The following is a 20,716-nucleotide window of genomic DNA, read 5'->3' as shown; positions in this document are numbered from 1 at the left end:
AATCTGTCAAAAACATGTTCTAAGCACCTACGATAATCATAGTACAGTGAAAGCTCAGGTGTTTGCGGAAAAAAGAGACATCAGACGTTATTTCATGGAGTTGGTGAAATAAGTGAAATGGCAAGACCAAGATAGGAGCAACTAAGAAATATCTAACTATGCATTACATGGGAAAATTCCTGTGAGAATCCCAGGATTTGTGGTGGATGTGATATTTTATAGCCTTGCTATTGAAAGAAGAGTTTCTCCTAGACCTGTATCTGCTTTAGTATCCACCCCTTGCCTCTGGTAGGAGCAAATACTTTTCCACTTATGGATACTTCTAGTCTTCTCCCTGAAGAAAGAGTGTAAGAGGAAAGCCTTCCATTTCATCATGAAAACCAATCACTGGATTTTTCTCCAGGGAGAGCATAACCCCTTTCATTGGAGAAACAGAGAGAATCTGACACTCAATGTCCCCAAAACCAGTGGGGACTTAAAAAGGAAGGACACTTGCTTCTTTTCCTCCTCTCTCTTTTCTTCTTTCCCCTTCTCTCTCTTTCCTTTGTTCTTACACCTCTTCATTTTCTCACTGGTGGCATGACCTCTCTCCTCTTGCAAGGGATGCATCTCTCTCTGAAGTGACTTTGATTTTAAATACTAGTCATCTACATCAGGTTGGGGGATAGAAGTATACTTCTATCTAGTTTTACCACAAGCAAACTGATCAATTCATTGCTGCTTAGCTCAGGTCTTTGTGTTTACTTTATTTACAAGAATCCTTGAAAAAATGTGAGTGGTAGCATGTAAACATTAAATTGTTGCTGAATTTCCAGCATTACTCATAAGATTGTCTTTTGCTGGCCCCATGCTTTCATTCTTGTTCAATGAGTAAAGTTCCTAAACACAGTATATGTTTTATAGTTTTGAGTAATTACTGTGTAGGGGAAATCACTGAGAAGCACAGGATCGGGTCTAATAATGGGAGAGGTGCTTTTTATGCAGAAATTTAAAAATTAATATTACACCAGAAGTCTCTGGAGGTTACCTAAAATTTTAGATATGGGATTATGATAGTTTAAAATGCAGTTTTTAAAATATAGAATGATGTTTTGAAAGGATGAAATGATGGCTGGGTGCAGTGACTCACACCTGTAATCCCAGCACTTTGAGAGGCCGAGGCAGGCAGATTATGAGGTCAGGAGATCGAGACCATCCTGGCTAACACGGTGAAACCCTATCTCTACTAAAAATACAAAAAATTAGCCAGGCGTGGTGGCAGGCACCTGTAGTCCCAGCTACTCAAGCGGGTGAGGCAGGAGAATCGCTTGAACCCAAGAGGCAGAGGGTGCAGAGTGCCACTGCACTCCAGCCTGGGCAACAGAGCGAGACTCTGTCTCAAAAAAAAAAAAAGAAAGAAAAGAAAGGATGAAATGATAACAGATATAGAATAAAAAACTGCAGCTTCAATGTGGTATATTTATGGCATGTCTATTAAGTTAGAGATGTACTCTCACTAGTCATCGCATAAATATTGTGTGGCAATCCATCATCTCAATCAATCAACTATCCTCCTTGCTGGGCTTTTTGTAGTAGAGAATACACCAAAGAAGCTAAATAAGAGTCAAGCTGTCGTCCTTATAAATAAAAGCACAGTGTTTCCCAGAGTCTTTGGAAAAGCTAGAATTGAGACCTTATTTGGGACCAGAAGCCAATGTAGGAATCTCCACCGAACAAATCCAAAATCCAGATTTTCTTCCCTCACCTGAAGGGAGAATTAGGTCTTAATGGCATCTCCCTCCCCAGGAATTACTTAGCAGCCAAGTACATGGAGGACTGTGGTTTGCCTCATAAATTCAGTTGCTGTTGGAAACAGAATGCCAGAGACCAATGTTAAGAGACGGGTGACTGGCATCCTTTTACAACATAGGGCCAGGACTGCCTCACGCATGGAATGAGAAAGCTGAGAGCAAGCCTTGGCACTTCTTACTTGTCTGTTATGCAAGTAGTGCAGGAGACAGAAATGAGATTCCACTTACTTACTGTTTTAGAGGAATAGCAGCCAACCTATTGATAAATTGTGGCAAGGGGTTATCAGACTCTCATCATCAGATCGGCAGTTCCCAGTGCTTGGAGAAGAATAGTTAAAGAGTGAAAAGAAGGAGTAGAAATGTACTCTTTAGCACTCCCCAAATGAAAGTGGAGTAGGGGGTACCCTCTTCGTGGAAACACAGGAATTAGAGAACAATCATCTTGATCTAAAAATTCTCGAACACCAGAAAACATGGGAGCTCAGAGGCACACATTCATTCCTCAATTTTACAAAAAAATTTATATTTACTGAGTGCCAAGTACTGACGTAAGAAAAGATGATACAGGAATGATGGCAACACACAGTCATTGCCCTCAAGACTGATCCTCAAGGAGATCAGTCTCCTTACACTGGAGTAAGAGTCTGATGATTTGGGTTTTGGTTCTGTCTACCAAAAGAACTCTGTACATTTGCATGTCTCTGATTCTTCCGAGCCTCCATTTCTTAACCATTAAATGAGAGGAGAGCGTAATATGCCTGCCTCACAGGGAGTTAATGGGATTCAGATACAGCGGTGTTCCCCGGGATCCCTTTGTGTACATCTCCCCGTTTAGTGGGTTCTTCCTTTGTACCTAGCCTACTTTATCAATACCTTAGGAAAGAATATGAAAAACTCATTCACCCAAAGAAATAAAAAAACTACTGTGCTTGTAAAATGAGTCTTCCCAGGAGTATTTACATTTTCATGGAAGATTAACTCCTAAAATTGAATATGGAAATAATTTTCACTTATACACTTCCATGTAGTAACATCTTTTCTTAGCATTAAAGTGGCAGGCAACTCCACTAACAAATCAAACTAATGCTTCTTCATGGAAAACAGTGATCTCATAGAGAAAACCTATTTTTAAAGCATTTATTAGTTCATTCATAGACTTGGTAAACTTATCCACAAAGTATTATTAGGATACTCTGCCTCATAAGAGAGAAACGGGTTTCTTTCCTTTGAGGATCTCCACTGTTGGTAAAGACAGAATTTGTGCCGTACTGACTGGACCACATCTGTTGCAGAAATCATCTCAATCATCGCATTAGAAAAGAGTGTCACTACCCACTACAGTACAGAAGATGAAAGAAGTATAACAATTCACAGCATGTAAATGTTCATCTCTCTGCCATCTTCCTTAACTGTAGTTAAGAGATGATCACAAGGTTATCATCGGATACTCCCCAAAACCTCAGTCTGCTTTTGAGCTTAGCAAGTTTATCTACAAAACATCTTAGCACAAGATTCAAAAATATTTATTTAGTACCCATTATCCCCATGACACTGCTAGGTACTGAAGGGCAAATGAAAGACACAGGCTTTGGTTTCAAGGCACTTTCACTGCTATATGACACTCTAAGTGGAATCCTATGCAGATGGCATCTGAGTAAAAGTTAAAGTAATGAGACGATTGACCTGGAGTAGACGGAACATACCATGCTACTATCTCCAGTATCTGAAGTATGGGTATGTGGCAAAATATTTGGCATACAAGGATACAACTGGGAGCAAATTTTGGAAATTTCAAGGTAACGAATTCCAATTCTAAATATGGAAGAACTTTCCAAATTCTAGAAAATACCTGTGCAGCTTATGTACTTGTTGGGCACGTGGAAGGAGGATACATATGTTAGGGAAAAAGTTGAATGTTCTCTCAGGTAGCACCATGACTTGCATATGGTAGGTGCTTAATTAGTATCTGCTGATTTGTTGTTTGATTTCTTTGAAAGGCAGGCTATCTTATTGAAGTTTCCATGTCAATGTTGAATAATCTACCTCTTGAGAAATCTCAAGGAGTATCAAAGAGAAAGTTTACAAGCTGCTAACATGCTTTTATCGGCTCTTTATTTAACATTTCTAAACCCTAGGTTGTTGTCAGTTAATTATAAGTGAATATGATCTGAAAAGAAACGATGTGGACCTGTTTTGTTTTGCTCTGTAACTACTGGAAAAACCCTAGAGTTTTTTATAGTTTTAGAAGCCTTCAGATCATTTGTCTAAACTTTCTGGTAGTCACAAGGCCAAGCTTATCTTTCCCTAAGGTCCAGTTAGCTATTTTATAATCATAGCTGTCTGGGTGGGTCTTCATTTGACTGTTTCTTATTCTTGTTTCTTTTTTTTTTCTTTTTTGAGACAGAGTCTCACTCTGTCGCCAAGGCTGTAGTACAGTGGCACAATCTCAGCTCACTGCAACCTCCATCTCACAGGTTCAAGTGATTCCCCTGCCTCAGCCTCCCCCAGTAGCTGGGATTACAGGCATGCACCACCACGCCCAGCTAATTTTTTTGTATTTTTAGTGGAGACGAGGTTTCACTACGTTGGCCAGGCTGGTCTCGAACTCCTGATCTCAGATTATCTACCTGCCTCAGCCTCCCAAAGTGCTGTGATTACAGGCATGAGCCACCACACCCAGCCTTTAGTATTGTTTCTTGATGAATCTTTGCCTAATGCAAATGAGCAGGACAAACTCCATGGACATTATCAAGATGGAAAGAAAGAATAAAATTTATCACAAGAGAGCAATAAATATTCTGGCATGTTATCATGATTGACTTCATTTCTATTGATAACTTCAAGAAAGAATCTTAGAAGTGTATTTTGATATACTGCGAGTATATAGCTAAGATCCCAAATTAATGTTCATCCATAAATAAAAATGATAGCTAACATTTATTGAATGTTTAGTAAGTGCCAAGGGCACTTTATACAGATTATCTCATTTACTACTCTCAGCAACACAGTCAGATAGGAGTTTGCATTCTTTGTCCTGCATATGAGGAAGACTACATGGAGCAGTTTCTTGTTGAAGGGTATCTAGTTGGGAAGTAATGCAGATGGGGACTGAACCAGGCATAAAATCCAGAACTGGTGCTCCAGACCTCTCTGCCATGCTGCTATCTTCCCCACGCCCTATCCTCAATTCCCTGACTTCAAGAATTAACACCAAATATTTTTTGAAAGAACTTCTGTTTATAAATTTATGTTGTAATAAGGCCAAGGCTAAGCTGTGGACTGCTGAAAGGGAACTGACTGCAGCAAACGATGGCCTTTTCCATTTGAAAGGAAGCCTGGACTGTACTCGTCAGGAATAAGTTCAATTGACTCCTGCTCCTGTCACTTCTGAGAGAGTCCTCTGGCCAAGGTCTTCCTGCCCCATGGGCTGATAGAACTCAGCTGGCTGCCCAGCAGCTCGACTGTGTTCTCCTCCTGAGTGTGACTGGTTTGCTGTTATTTGCAGAATAAATTAGAGACAAGAAAGCTCTCTTTCAGCTTCTCCCTGCTAAATGAAACCAACTCTATTAGCTTATTCTGAATAAGAACATACATATAAGGAATGCCTCAATTGGTTTAATCCAGTTAACTAAACCCTTTGTTAATGAGCATTTTTCCACAATTAACTTCTAAGGACAAAAAAGGCAAATTTCAAAATAATCAGAGAAGAAAACTTTAAAACTCTGCTCTAGGTCTGATACACATTCAATTTAAATCCCTATGCTGCTACAACTATATAATATTACTCACTAATAGTTAACATTGAAGGGAGCACAGTAATTGTGTACCAGATATTTGGACTAAGGGACTCATGTATGTGTGTTTCCTTTAACACAGCAAGTCTTTGAAGCAGACACTGTTATTCTCTCCATTTTGCAGGTTAGCAAATCGAGCCATGGAGTAGTTCATTTGCCCATCTAATAGATAATAGAGAAGAAATTTAAACACACATAGCCTGATGCCTTGACCCATATACCACATTGCCTCTTGATTATTAATGCATGAGAGAATGATGACTCCAAAATATATTATTCAATATATGGAGCCAGAACTGGGAACAAAATGCCTGACTCCACAGTGCATTTTTTTCATTGCTACACATACAACCTTTTCTTTTTCATTTTGTCAGGACTCGATACAGAAGAGGTACAAAAGTCTAATGCATTTTAGAAAGATCTCTAATAGCCTGGCCATGGTGGCTCACGCCTATAATCCCAGTACTTTGGGAGGCTGAGGTGGGCGGATCATGAGGTCAAGAGATAGAAACCATCCTGCCCAACATGGTGAAACACTGTCTCTACTAAAAACACAAAAATTAGCTGGGCGTGATAGCACGCGCCTCTAGTCCCAGCTACTTGGGAGACTGAGACAGGAAAATCACTTGAACCCGGGAGGCGGAGGTTGCAGTGAGCCAAGATTGCACCATTGCACTCCAGCCTGGTGACAGAGGGAGACTCCATTTCCAAAAAAAAAAAAAAAACCAGGGCCGGGCACGGTGGCTCATGCCTGTAATCCCAGCACTTTGGGAGGCCGAGGCGGGTGGATCATGAGGTCAGGAGATCGAGACCATCCTGCCTAACACGGTGAAATCCCGTCTCTGCTAAAAATACAAAAAAAAAAAAAAAGAAAACCAAAAAGCTAGCCGGGCGTAGTGGCGGGCGCCTGTAGTCCCAGCTACTTGGGAGGTTGAGACAGGAGAATGGTGTGAACCCGGGAGGCGGAGCTTGCAGTGAGCCGAGATCGCGCCACTGCACTCCAGCCTGGGCCATGAGCAAGACTCCATCTCAAAAAAAAAAAAAAAAGATCTTTGGTAGAGTTAATCAACCAATCAGAGTTAAATCAAAAAGGAAGTTCTGGTTGATTAATTTAATGATTCTTCTAATGATCAGAATCATACTTTTGGTTTAATTGGTTTTCCATTGGCTTCAGGGTATTCTGTTCAGAAAAAAATTCAGCTGTGGAATGTTTTTATTTCATCTTCATTAGTAAGAAAGGCCACAAAACATTCAGGGATGCTCGTAAAAAACTTGTCCTCTGAAGCATTATGCTTTTATCAAACATCTGTGCTACAACTTTGAAGATTTTTCTCTCGAATCATATTTAGTAGAAATCAAAACTGTGCATAATCTAAGTTTGCAAAGTCAGATTCCTTCCATTTCATAAATACATCCTAATGACTGAATCAGACATTTTAAAAACATTCTCCAGCTCTTGATATCGTAAAAATCCTAAGTCAGCATCCATTTTACTCTTTATAGGATAAAATATTTCCAGAGCTTACAATTAATGAACTGTTAAATTCGGGCATATGGATGTGATATGGTTTTCAAATGGGACAAAAAGAAGTTATTAAACTTCAAAGTGATGACATTTTACCGTATCTTACTGGGCAGCATTCAGGAAATGTCCTTCAAATGAAAGAATTAACTTTTATTCCTTAAATGTGTGTAGTTCAAGAAATGCTAAGATTGTCACAATTGTTATTTCTGCAAGTTCTTATGTTTATTATTTTCTTTTTTATTCTAGGTCTTAATTTTTTAAAGTGTATGCTTGTATTTAGTTTATAAACTACCAATTCCTTCCTCCTGACAGTTGTAAGATTTTCAACCCCACTCCAGATTATTCCATTAATTGCTCTTCTCTGCCTAAAGCAATGAATTTTTAGTTCCACATGGCTCCTCCTCCCTTCTCCTATGTTAATATTCATGTTATCATCTTCTTAGAATATCTTCCCACTTCTCATATGCCCAACTGGCCTTCTCTTTTCAGTGGTAACACAACTAACATATTACCAGGAAGCCACCCCTTTTAAGTGGTGGCATGGTTTGGATATTCAAATCTTTCTGGGCTTAATTCTCACCCAATGTTCCTGTTATAACTCCTATATTCAAATGAGACGTACTTATAAATCAGCAATGATAACAAAAGTTTTAGTGCATTTTATTTTCCAAAAATATTTGTTATAAAATACCAGCATCCTCCAGCCAGACCACCAAGAATACTACTATCATTGAACATATTTAGGTGTATTGACTAATTACAATAAGGAAAAACCCACACCATCAGGGACCATGGAGTATTTTAGGAAGAAGGTATTAAAATGGACTTATATGATTGTTGCAAATGTTAGATGATTTGGAAGAGAATTCAAGGGAGCATGGTTGTTTACTGTTAAGAAGAGAGGGTAGTTCTGTGACTGGTTATCTTAATAATAGTTATCTTAGTAATGATTATACCTAGATGGAGAGAATACTAGAGTAAGCGTAAGCCGTGATTGGTAAAGAAGTGGCAATTACTACTATCACTTTTGACAGGAAGAGATTTGGTCCATTTTATGTTTTGGACAATGCTTGTGTTTTGTTCAGGCTTGGTTCTGATCATGGAGGGGTCTTGTTTTGTCTCGGTTCATCCCGGTCATAGAATGGCCTTGTCTGATGCTGTTTTGTGAGGTTGTCTGTGGTTGAGAAGATGACACTCAACACAGCTGGGAATGCCAGAACAACTCCTGGCAGCACCATGGCCTGCTTGACAGCACCCAGCCCTCAGAGGCTGCGTTTCCTTCCTCAACCTTTTTTTTTTTTTTTTTTTTGAGATAGAGTCTCACTCTGTTGTCACCCAGGCTGGAGTGCAGTGGCATGATCTCGGCTCACTGCAACCTCCACCTCCCAGGTTCAAGCAATCCTCCCACTTCAGCCTCCCAAGTAGCTGGGATTACAGGCATGCACAACCACACCCAGTTAATTGTTTGTACTTTTTTTCTTTTTTTTTTTCCAGCAGAGACAAGATCTCACCATGTTGGCCAGGCTGGTCTCAAACTCCTGACCTCAAGTGATCCACCAGCCTCAGCCTCCCAAAATGCTGGGATTACAGGTGTGAGTCACTGCGACTGGCCCCGTATATTCATTTTCTAAAACTTGAAAAGCATGGAAGGTACAGAGAAGAAAATTAAAAACTTCCTGAGAGTGGCTGTTTAGCAGGGAAGGGGAGAGAGCAGGAAAGCAAGCCATCCTGTGTGTGCTGGCTCCGCAGTGGTGCTTCATCTTTTGGCAGCACCAAGGCCCTGCAACAAGGAAAGCTGAAAAGAGAGCTCCGGGAATCTCCCCCCAAAAAGCCAACTCAGCTGGGGCAGTAAAGACATCAGTAACCAAGCTGCATTCAGAAGCTGGCATTCCAAGTCCCACAATTTGGAACGTTCTCCATGGCAATTGTCCTGCAGTTGCCAGCACTGTGGTTTTCCATTCAATGTAGCACTTACTGTGTTCCAAGCACATGTACTAACTTATCTAAAATGCCTAACAATCCCATGAAGTACATCTCACTGTCACCCTTTCTTACAGATGAGGAAACAGATACATGGAGGCTTACAAAAACTGCCCGAGGTCACAGATCTAGGAAGTAGGAGATATGGGATTTAAACTCAAGCAGTCTGTTCTGGGGGAATGTGCTACCAGCTACAATATCAAATAATGTTAATTACCAAGTTTTGCCCACTTTGAGTATGAAAATCTTGACTGCAATTGTCAACAAGTTTTAGGACATCCCCATCTCCCATCTCTATTGCCATTTCTCTTCTCTCTTTTTCTCTCTCTTCTCATATATATATATATATATATATATATATATATATATATATATATGCAGTCTCGGCTCACTGCAAGCTTTGCCTCCCTGGTTCACTCCATTCTCCTGCCTTAGCCTCCCAAGTAGCTGGGACTACAGGCGCCCACCACCACGCCTGGCTAATTTTTTGTATTTTTAGTAGAGACAGGGTTTCACCGTGTTAGCCAGGATGGTCTTGATCTCCTGACCTTATGATCTGCCTGCCTTGGCCTCCCAAAGTACTGGGATTACAGGCATGAGCCACCGTGCCCAGCCCTACTCTCTGTTCTTTACTCTGACCCATTCTGTACTGGGATGGGAATATTTCAAGAGAAGTCACTTCCTGCTTAAGGACAAGATGAAGCGAGGCCCTCCCTCATTGAAAAACATTATCAAAGGTTTCCAGGTAAAACCATCATACGTATCCCTGACAGTAGCAACTTAGAGAATTCCTGTTGAACACTCTCTACCCTTTGTGGGCTATAAAAGAACCAAGAGGTAGACGCTTTGGCCATTGTCTGAATTGAGCAACCTTTGGGGCTTGATAATCATCTATTTACTTTAGATGATACTAAATTAGAAGCAATCAGTATACAAATACACATTGATCATCACCTCAAGACCTAGACATTATGGGGATGAGAAAATATCTAAAGAGTTCATCATCTTTTAGGCAAATTTCTTATGAACCCGTTTCTACCCTGTCAAAGAACAACATAGATCAAGTAATTTCATTTCATATTCCATTCTCTGTTAGACATCCATAGTCCTGAACCAGTCAAATTAATGAATAATATGCTAATTTCCCAATTAGGCATAATTGACATCTATTGCCACCTCTACCAACGTGAACTAAACAGAGGAGGAAATGGGAGAAAAATTCAGAATCATTGGGTGACACTCAGCAAGTTTCCTTCTCAGTAAAATGAGGCAAATAATATCTATTTCACAAAACCCATTGCCGAATATAGGGCTGTTAATAATAACTATTGTAAGAACTAACGATAAATAGTAACATTTATTATTATTAAAGTTATAATGTATATTTAATTACTCAATAAATTTTATAAACAAGTTATATAAAATATATAATTCTATTAATATAGAGAGTAAATTTCATAAAATATAATATAAATTAATGTATTTATATGAATTATACCTATTATTGTTAAGCTAGTATCATTACAGTAACTATTGCAAGAAGAATGTTTTCAAATATCTTTAAAATTCCTACGTGTAGATCATGGCCAATTCAGTTTTAAAAACATTTACTGAGGGTTTACCATAAGCCAATAATTAATATACAAAAGTGAAAAAGGCAAGTGCCTAACCTGGCCAGTGAGGAGTTTCTGGACTGGATAAAAGATGGGCCCACCAATGGGCAATCTCAGTCTAGTGTATAGTAAGTATTGTGATTTGGGTTGGAATACAGAGGAGAGACGTCTAAGCTGGTGGAATGGGGGTGAACAGGGCAAGCGGAAAGTGTTAGAGATGACACATGTTCGAGTGGTGAGCTTATGCTTGAGATCATGCTAAGTAGGAATCAGCCAGCTAAAGAGAAGGAACAATGGATAAATTATCCCACATAATGCCAAAAACGTGAACAGTAACTTAAAATACTGATACATTATCCAGACTTTTTTTCAGCCGCTTTGCTGGACTGGGTTTTCAGTTGACTGTGATTTTATTTTTTCATTCATTATTCATTCATTTAGTTGGTGCTGGGATGTCATAATCAGGGGTGATTTTCACAAACACAATTATTGAAAATGTAGCTAACCAAATGCAGAAATAACTGCTAAGGGAAAGTAGTAAGATTTCTTTGGAACAGGTCATAAAAAGGAGTATTTTTTTTTAACCTCTATTTCTTACGTCTCTGATATCGGTGTCAAGTTTTCACATCGTGATTAACATGTTCAAGTGAAAAGGGATATCCACTAGTATGTCTTCGGAAGGCAAATGTAGAGAATTCTAATTCTGCTGATTAAAATAAACTAGAAACCACAGATCATGCTTATTAAAGCAGTGTAGCAAAGAAAAACTCAGTAGAGAGCATTAATTGAGTCAGTTACAACTAGTTTCAATTGAATTTGATCCTTGTTAAAAGTATTTTCTTTGGAATTGTAGGTTTTGGAGAGGTTGAGTGTAGGATTAAAATAGCAACTGTAAAAATTATATTGGATTTGTAGAACAACATTGCTCTGGAAAAAAATACTTGCCAGCACCATGGCTCACGCCTATAATCCCAGCACTTTGGGAGGCCAAGGCGGTGGATTACTTGAGGTTGGGAGTTTGAGACCAGACTGGCTGACGTGGTGAAACCCATCTCTACTGAAAATACAAAAATCAGCCAGGTGTGAGGGCGGGTGCCATAATCTCAGTTACTCAGGAGGCTGAGGCAGGAGAATTGCCTGAACCCGGGAGGCAGAGGTTGCAGGGAGCTGAAATCTCGCCACTGCGCTATGGCCTGAATAAAAGAGTCAGACTCCGTCTCAAAAAAAAAAAAAAAAAAAGAAAAAAGAAAAACTTCTCTTTAGGCCTAACTAAAGAGTCACCAGAGAGTTTTCCTACAGCAACGTTAGATGCAATTACAATATGGAAGCTCACATTAGAAGAGTAGGAGTTTGGAAAAATGTTCTTACAGGTAGGCTGGAGCTGGTTCTCAGAGAAGATCCATCTTACTTTAGAAGTCATCTTTATGTGTTGAAGAATGATCACTAGAGGTTCAAACGGCATTATAACCAGTTCTGAGTGCTCCCCACCTCAATGAAGACTGATATCAGTTTTGTTTGGTAACAATAATTTTTTTTAATTTAAAACATTTAAATATTCACTCTGGCAGACCTGCACTACCATGACCATGAAGAACTTTCATGATCTTTATCCTTTTCATATGGCTCAATTGCAAATAGCAGAACTTACCAAATCATTGTTAAAGGGGGATATGTTAGCAAGCTGCCATATATGTTTTCCTTATTGTTACACAATGCTTCCAATGGCTTTCACTTGGAAAGAGGTCTCCCCATCAGCATCCCATCAGACTTGTGGAGCACTCAAAACACACACACACACACACACACACACACCCCTATTATTTCTATTCATCTCCCTTCTTGAATTTTTCTCCCAGTTTTTCCTCTGTCAAACTCTTTTTTACCCTTAGGAATTCTCTCTCTTTTATTTCAAAAAACTGTGCCAAAGGAAATATTAGTCATCTAATAATGTCCCGAGTGAGTTACTTATTATATTATTCTAATACAGTGTGCAAATATGTACTAATGTAATTTAGGGAAATCATGACCCAAGTGTGGCAGTCAGATTTTGGAACATTAAGTTAAAAATGTACTTTGGACAATAGTATACCAGCTCTCTATACCAGCAAGCTAATCTCTACTGAGGGAAAAAAAATAGCAATTATAAACCTTAAATACACAACTACCTCTTCGTAGTTCACAGGGGTTTCTGTCTATTCATGTTATCCCATCAGCCTAGACTGTCATTAACATCATCCTCTGCCTAAACCTTTTGAAGCTTTCCCTGATCCCTCAGAAAGAATCAGCTGCGTTTTCACAGTACACGGCATACAGCCCTACTTAGTAAGAACAAAATTCCTCTTTGTGTATTAGCTAACTGCATGTAAAACGAGTCCAGAACTTGAATGGAGTTGTTCTTAAAACAAGCAGTGGCCTCAGGTGAGAATTAAAGATTTTGGTGGGAAAATGATACAGACGCAAAGAACAGTTAGGACTGGGTACTGGGAAATAATATAATGTAGTTCTAATCATCATTCAGAGGGGCACGTCACATTTATATTTGATCCATGCATCGCCTGAATTGGTGGGCCACCAGTGTCTTTGGGGTGGACACTGGTGTATCAGTTTGAGGTGGATGACTTGAATTGGATTAAGACTCTCTGAGTAAGGGTGGAACTTCAGGGAGTAAAATACTATTCGAAAAAGCTACAGAGAAAGTTGAGACTTCTTTCAAGAGAGCAGATGCTCAAAAAATGATTCCAGCCTCAGAATGGAAACCAAAATGAAAAGTAAGAAACCAAGACAGAAAACACTGCAGAGGTTGGAAAACAGACTCTCCATGGTTGACTGGCCTCTGGACAGAGTGGCAAGAGTAATCCTAAATCCCACTTTTTGGTTGGTAGCAATCCAGTTCTTTGAATTAGTTATATAGGTAGTCACCTATCTGAATAGATGGCTAGAGAGATACAATATATAGATAAATATATACATACACACACATACAAACATACATAAGCCTGGAAGATAATAAACAAATGACTGGAATAAATACTTGAAGTTGTTAACAGCAGTTTTCTGTGTCGTGGGATTATGGAATAATTTGTTTCACCACTATTTTTCATCTTTCCCAAATTTTCCTTGGAAATGTGTACTGATTTTATAATCAGAAACAGATAATTAAGTATGTATGTGTGTGAGTGAGTATACTATTTCTTTTTTCTTTTGACTAAACCAGTGATTTTCAACTGAGGCCAAATTTGCCTCACAAACAGCATTTGACAATGTCTGAAGAAATGTTTGGTTGTTGCAACTGTGGGGTGTGTAACTGTCATCTAGTAGGTAGTGGAATGGTGCTAAACATCCTCCAAAGTTTGTGACAGTCCCCAACAACAAAGAATTATCCAGTCCAAAGAGTCAATAGTGCCAGGTTGGGAAACCTGGATTAAACAAATGAAACTTCTATTAAACTTTTATCTCTCCATACAACTAATTCCACTGATACTATACACAGTTATTTCTTATTAATTAAGGTTATTTTTAAATCTAAAATCCTAACAATATCTAGCATTTTAATAAATACAGACATTCTATATGCATTAGCAAGAGCTTAAAATAAATAAGCTGTTTTTACAACAGTATATTTTCTCATTATGTGACAATAAAAGTAATATCTACAAAAAGAAAAATCACTGACATATTGTCTTAACTCATGCTCTTGCTTCTTTATTTTTAGGGAAGTATTGATGGCTTTGTTACAAGTGCCAATATAATTTTTTAGGCATATATCCCTATTTTAAAAGCAGTTGCATTCGAATCTATAATATTGGTCTCAGAATTAAGTGAAAATGACTTCCTGGACAGACAGTTGTTGAAAAGATTGTGTTTCTTGTTTACCTTTATACCTTATATATCGGCTAGCAAAAGTTCTTCTATAACAAACTCTAAATAAATATATATTGGATTGAATGAAAGTAAATAGTGTATAGCTCTTCTGGATATGGTTGATATTTATATAGGTATAAAGCTGTATAATAACTTTTAGAATAAGTAATAAAAATAATCATTTTTGGACCCATCTAGAATCAAGAATTAGAGTTTATTTAATTCAATAAGAAGTTAATGGTCATCTTTGGGGCATTACCAGATGTCCTGCAGAGTATAAAAGTAAGATAAAATGCATTCTCTAGCCATGAAGAATTTGCAATCCAACCAAGAGATAGAACATATCTTGAGAGAACCATTTAATTCCAGAGCAAAACAGCACATGGTTGAGGGCCAAAAGGAGTGACTAATTAGTGCATAAAAATTTAAGGAATATATATATATATATATCTGACTGGAATCATTAGAAATGGATTCACAGCAAAGAGGAGAATTGAACTGACCCTTAACAGACCAATGAATAGAATTTTAATATGACCAGAATTGAGGAAAGTATTTTAAGGGACAGAAAATATCATAAACGAAGCTAAGAAGATAAGACTAATCAGGAACATGCACACAGGGCAGTGAAACACAATTACCTTGGCTGGGGCAGGCAATAAATTTGAACTGCTAGTAAATGGGCAGATTATTGTGACAGTCAAATGAGTGAATATCAGTAGGAAAATCCTATAAAATTCTATAAAATATCAAAACATATGAGTAGAATGAAACATACCGTCTCCAAACAAAGTTTGGAAATTGTATTTTCAGTCTCGACCACATTTAAAGTGATTACCTAATCTAATATGGTTTAGTATCATCTTCCTACACCTACAGGCCTTTGTACTACATAAAGCAAAAATCTGGCCTACATAATGTGCCTAATGTTCCATAAAAATGACCACTATCAAAGGCAAGCCAAATTTAGCTGTAGCTCTATGTAGCCTTTCCCCACCTTGTGACTACAAAGATAGCAGGAGTCCTCATTTCTGAGGAGAGGTGCTCTCATTAAATAATTATTTTAATTACCTTAACCCTTATTCTAACATTGTGTTTTATTGAAGGGAATAATAGAGCAAGTACTGTATTCTGTCTCTTCAAGGAGTTTTGCCGAAGATAGGAATGAACAATTAACATTGTTAAGAATCATTAGACTAAATTTAATACACATATGTTGAGCTCATGATAAAATGCAAGAAGGAACAGTTCATTACCTCCAAATGGAAAAAATAAATGCCTTTTACCTAAATGCAGTTTACACGAACCTTTCTACTTGCTATGATAAACTTATCTTTCCTGATTGGAGACCCATAAGAGAGAGCTTTGAAGAATAAATAGGCTTTACATTTGAGGTAAAAAGAATTCCAATGCCTAGCTTCCTTTAGTAACTATTAATAATTAATAAAAACTACCAAAAGTTTGGCCAATGTGTCTTTAAAAATCAAACATTTGCATTAAATACACTTAAGTCTGCAAATACTACAGCTATGAAGCAAGAATTCTTAGATCATCTTAAAAGAGGTTTTTGGTAAATGTTAGCTGACCTACGAAACGTTGTTGGTTAGGAATGGATTCAGCTGCAAGTAACAGCCTTACCTACAATGGCTTAGCCAAATGGAGATTTGGTTTTCTTAAAAGAGAATTCCAAAAGGAAGCAGACAAGAACTCTTACTAGTGGCTTCATTATACTATTTCAAACAAAGTGTCCTCTGGTTTTCTAACAAGTATCCTTAGATGACTTTCAGTTACATTGCATTGTCCAGAACTATGTCATGTGAACCACCTCTAGTTGAAAGCTAGGCTGGGAAATAATATTTTTAAGGATGTACATTGTAGTCTCAAATAAAAGAAAGAGAAGAATTACATAGGTCAGTTAGCAAAAGCTATCGGCAGTGCAAATTCAGAGCGATTGCAGTAAGACCCCAGCTATCATATATTTATTAGAGCACTACTAAGTAAATTAAATTTGTAACACCTAACTCCAATATCTAAGTGCCACACAGAAATCCATGTTCCAGGTTTTCATAAACTAAGTCATTTTGTGCCTTTCAGGTATGTCTTTGTCTAATGGATTTCTTGGAGAACAGCCCAAGCACAGCTTGTATCCATTCACAGAAAAGGTTCCTATGTAGTATTGCTATGCCCACAAGGGCAAGAGTGATCTATGAAGATTTCCACTCACTCAGAAAGCTACCAATTGACATATTGTGGATGGTCCTTGATAGGTCCGATTCAGGGAAGTGAAAAAAAGGGAAAATTGCAGATATGGTATAATACCTTTATTTACCCAGCTGCTTTCTTCTTTTGCTAGTAAGAAAGTGGTAGCATCTTAAGAGCTGTGAAATTCCTCAAAATTACAGCTCAGTAGCTACTAGAGTCTGGTATACAGTGGGTGTTCAAGTAATATTTGTTGACTAGGACTTTTGCCTACTTACTCTTATCAAAAGATATGCAAACATTGGTTTAAAACAAGCATTCTTCATTTACTTTAATTAAGCAGTCAGAAGTATTTAGTCAGCATCCATCTCACGTGACTCAGAGCTCTATGAGGAGCCCAAAGGAAGTGCTTGCTAAGATTTTCACCCCGAAGGTCTTGCCCTGTCTTTTACGTGATGTGGCAGATTTTTTTTTCTTTTCTTTTTACTCACATCCGGAGCTAATTAATCAAGTCTGTGGAAATTGGTTTCTAAGCCATTTGGCCACCAAAGAGATTATCAACATTATAAAATCAGTTTAGAGCCATTTTTAAGTGTTTAACATCCTTTTAAATCAGCATATAAATCAGCTTGAAACCAAAGTTAGGAACTGTCAGTCAATGAATCAGCTAACCAAACACTTGACATGATGTTAAGGGTCATTTGAAGGCACACAAATAACAGCCCCTGCCCTTGACAACTTACTGTCTATTTAGGAAGACAATATGTGTTCAGGGGAAAAACTCTTGTAATAATGTAACATTATATTTACAATTTGTCATATTAATAGAACAGACAGTACATGTTTCATTTTTCCCAGAATATCAATAAATTTGGGCTTTGCTAAAGTGAAACAGGGACCGAATGTATCCTGTCCATAACTCAACTTCTGAGGCCCTGATAGGAGGATCACAGCCCTTTGAAGATTAGAGTATAAAGTGCCGTTTAGCATACATAAACTATAAGGAATTCACTTGAGCCATAGGAGGAAATAAAAATAATTATTATTTTCTTTTTTTAAAACATTAGGTCATGGAACTAAAGGAGTGTTTGAGCTTCTGTCTGGATGGCGGAGAACCAAAGAGAACTTGCCCTTCAAAGACAGGATAGCAGATGCCTATTCTGATGTGATGGTCACCTATACCATGACCAGCTCCCTGTACTTCATCACTTTTGGCATGGGTGCCAGCCCATTCACAAACATAGAGGCTGTGAAGGTCTTCTGTCAAAACATGTGTGTCTCCATTCTGTTGAACTACTTCTACATTTTCTCCTTCTTTGGCTCCTGTCTGGTCTTTGCTGGCCAACTAGAGCAAAACCGCTACCACAGCATCTTTTGCTGTAAGATCCCTTCTGCAGAATACCTGGATCGCAAACCTGTGTGGTTCCAGACAGTGATGAGTGATGGGCATCAACAGACGTCCCATCATGAGACAAACCCCTACCAGCACCACTTCATTCAACACTTTCTCCGTGAACATTATAATGAATGGATTACCAATATATATGTGAAGCCATTTGTTGTCATCCTCTATCTCATTTATGCCTCCTTCTCCTTCATGGGGTGCTTACAGATCAGTGACGGAGCCAACATCATCAATCTACTAGCCAGTGATTCGCCAAGTGTTTCCTATGCCATGGTTCAGCAGAAATATTTCAGCAACTATAGCCCTGTGATAGGATTCTATGTCTATGAGCCCCTAGAGTACTGGAACAGCAGCGTCCAGGAGGACCTAAGAAGACTCTGTAGTGGATTCACTGCTGTGTCCTGGGTGGAGCAGTACTACCAGTTCCTGAAAGTCAGCAACATCAGTGCCAATAACAAAAGTGACTTCATCAGTGTCCTGCAAAGCGCATTTTTAAAAAAGCCAGAATTCCAGCATTTTCGAAATGATATCATCTTCTCCAAGGCTGGGGATGAAAGCAATATCATTGCTTCTCGCTTGTATCTGGTGGCCAGGACTAGCAGAGACAAGCAGAAAGAAGTCATAGAAGTGTTGGAAAAGCTGAGGCCCCTATCCCTCTCAAAGAGCATCCGATTCATCGTGTTCAACCCCTCCTTTGTCTTCATGGACCATTACAGCTTGTCTGTCACAGTGCCTGTTCTGATTGCAGGCTTTGGTGTACTCCTGGTGTTAATCCTGACTTTTTTCCTAGTGATCCACCCTCTGGGAAACTTCTGGCTAATTCTTAGCGTCACCTCAATTGAGCTGGGCGTTCTGGGCTTAATGACATTATGGAACGTCGACATGGATTGCATTTCTATCTTGTGCCTTATCTACACCTTGAATTTCGCCATTGACCACTGTGCACCACTGCTTTACACATTTGTACTAGCAACTGAGCACACCCGAACACAATGTATAAAAAGCTCCCTACAAGAGCATGGGACAGCCATTTTGCAAAATATTACTTCTTTTCTTATTGGGTTAGTCCCCCTTCTATTTGTGCCTTCGAACCTGACCTTCACACTGTTCAAATGCTTGCTGCTCACTGGGGGTTGCACACTTCTGCACTGTTTTGTTATCTTACCTGTGTTCCTAACGTTTTTCCCCCCTTCCAAAAAGCACCACAAGAAAAAGAAACGTGCCAAGCGAAAGGAGAGAGAGGAAATTGAATGCATAGAAATTCAAGAGAACCCAGATCACGTCACCACAGTCTGAGGGGTATAGACCAATGGATTATTTTTCTTTTCCAGTATTGCACAATGATGCAGGGCAAGTAAAGCTCAGACCTCAGCTGCTTGGGCTGGCCAGGGGTAACAAGGCAAGTCAGATCAAGAGTGCATTATTCATGACACTTCAAGGTGTCTGCTTCTTGAGGGGGGAAGAGGGAATAAAAAAAGAGGAAAAAGTTATTTGCAACCTTGTTCTCCTCTAAAAACAAGTTTCTGGATGTAATCTGAGAGCTCTTCCAAGGAATGGATGAATCAATGGAGTGTTAAGATAGAAGGCCAAAAGAACCAGCTGCTTTTAAAAATAAAATGCTTAGGAGTGATGGAGAAGCAAGGAAAGGTGTCCTTCAAATAGGGGGAAAGACACAGGAAATGTGCCATGGCCCTTTTCATGCTTGTTTTTTTGAACAGGTTGGTCAAAGGAAACCTATGCACTTGGGAAGTACATATTTAATACTGTCTAAACCAAAGGACTTCCCAATCCATTTTATGTGTACATATATATGTATATATCCCATATATACATATACTTAGACTTGTCTTTAGTGTACATTGACGTTTATGTGGAGGGAGGTGTCCATTTGCAGATAGGCTGGCCTTTCCCTAGAAAGTCAAATCAACCTTAGCCAAATATATAGATTCATTAATAGCCATTCTAAATCAACCCAAGTGTCTCAGCAGTAAGAGTGCCATTCAACTGTGAGATAAGGAAAATAAACAGAGATGTGAGTTCATTAGATTATGCATATCATGTCAGCAGTCATCTAGACTTTTGCTTTGGATGACTTCGCAAAAAAAAACACAAAAGGCATTTGAATTAATAACCACATGGACAAGGTTTACAGTTTTATATTAGAAATAAATAGCTGATATGGATTTTCATTGGCTTTTACTGTGTTTGGAAGGCTGATGTGACTGCTTTCACTGAGCTCACCCAACTGCAAATGAGCACTTACACAGATTATCCATACATGTGTCTAAGGGTGCACAAGTATGTGTATGTGAGTTGGGATACTCCATAGTTACACTGTTATTTTAAATAGGGAAAATAACTGCTGTGGAATATAGTTAATTAACACAGGAGAAAGGAGACATAACTAGGAAACTCATAGAGCGAAATAGAATAAAATGGACCATACCCACTCATCACATGCCATTTACTGGTTCTTAGTGTAAGGAAACTATTCTAATCCTATAACCTCTAGTGAATTCCTTGCATTAGTATTTGGAACATAACCCAGG

The 20,716-nt window shown here is 38.6% G+C and overlaps 1 protein-coding gene across 1 annotated transcript in view; it reads left to right on the top strand.

The window, feature by feature from the left end:
* Positions 1-19,542, top strand: part of PTCHD4 (patched domain containing 4) — a 199,103-nt gene extending 179,561 nt beyond the window's left edge. The window contains exon 3 of the mRNA XM_025383470.1: positions 17,830-19,542. Coding sequence (XP_025239255.1) covers positions 17,830-19,463 — 1,634 coding nt within the window. The 3' untranslated portion in view covers positions 19,464-19,542. The remainder of the gene's footprint in view (positions 1-17,829) is intronic.
* Positions 19,543-20,716: the final 1,174 nt, after the last annotated feature.

Source organism: Theropithecus gelada, chromosome 4 (assembly GCF_003255815.1).
Source record: "Theropithecus gelada isolate Dixy chromosome 4, Tgel_1.0, whole genome shotgun sequence".
NCBI classification, from domain to species: Eukaryota; Metazoa; Chordata; class Mammalia; order Primates; family Cercopithecidae; genus Theropithecus; species Theropithecus gelada.
Note: the sequence above shows the minus strand (reverse complement) of the source record. Positions and strands in the feature narration are given on the sequence as shown.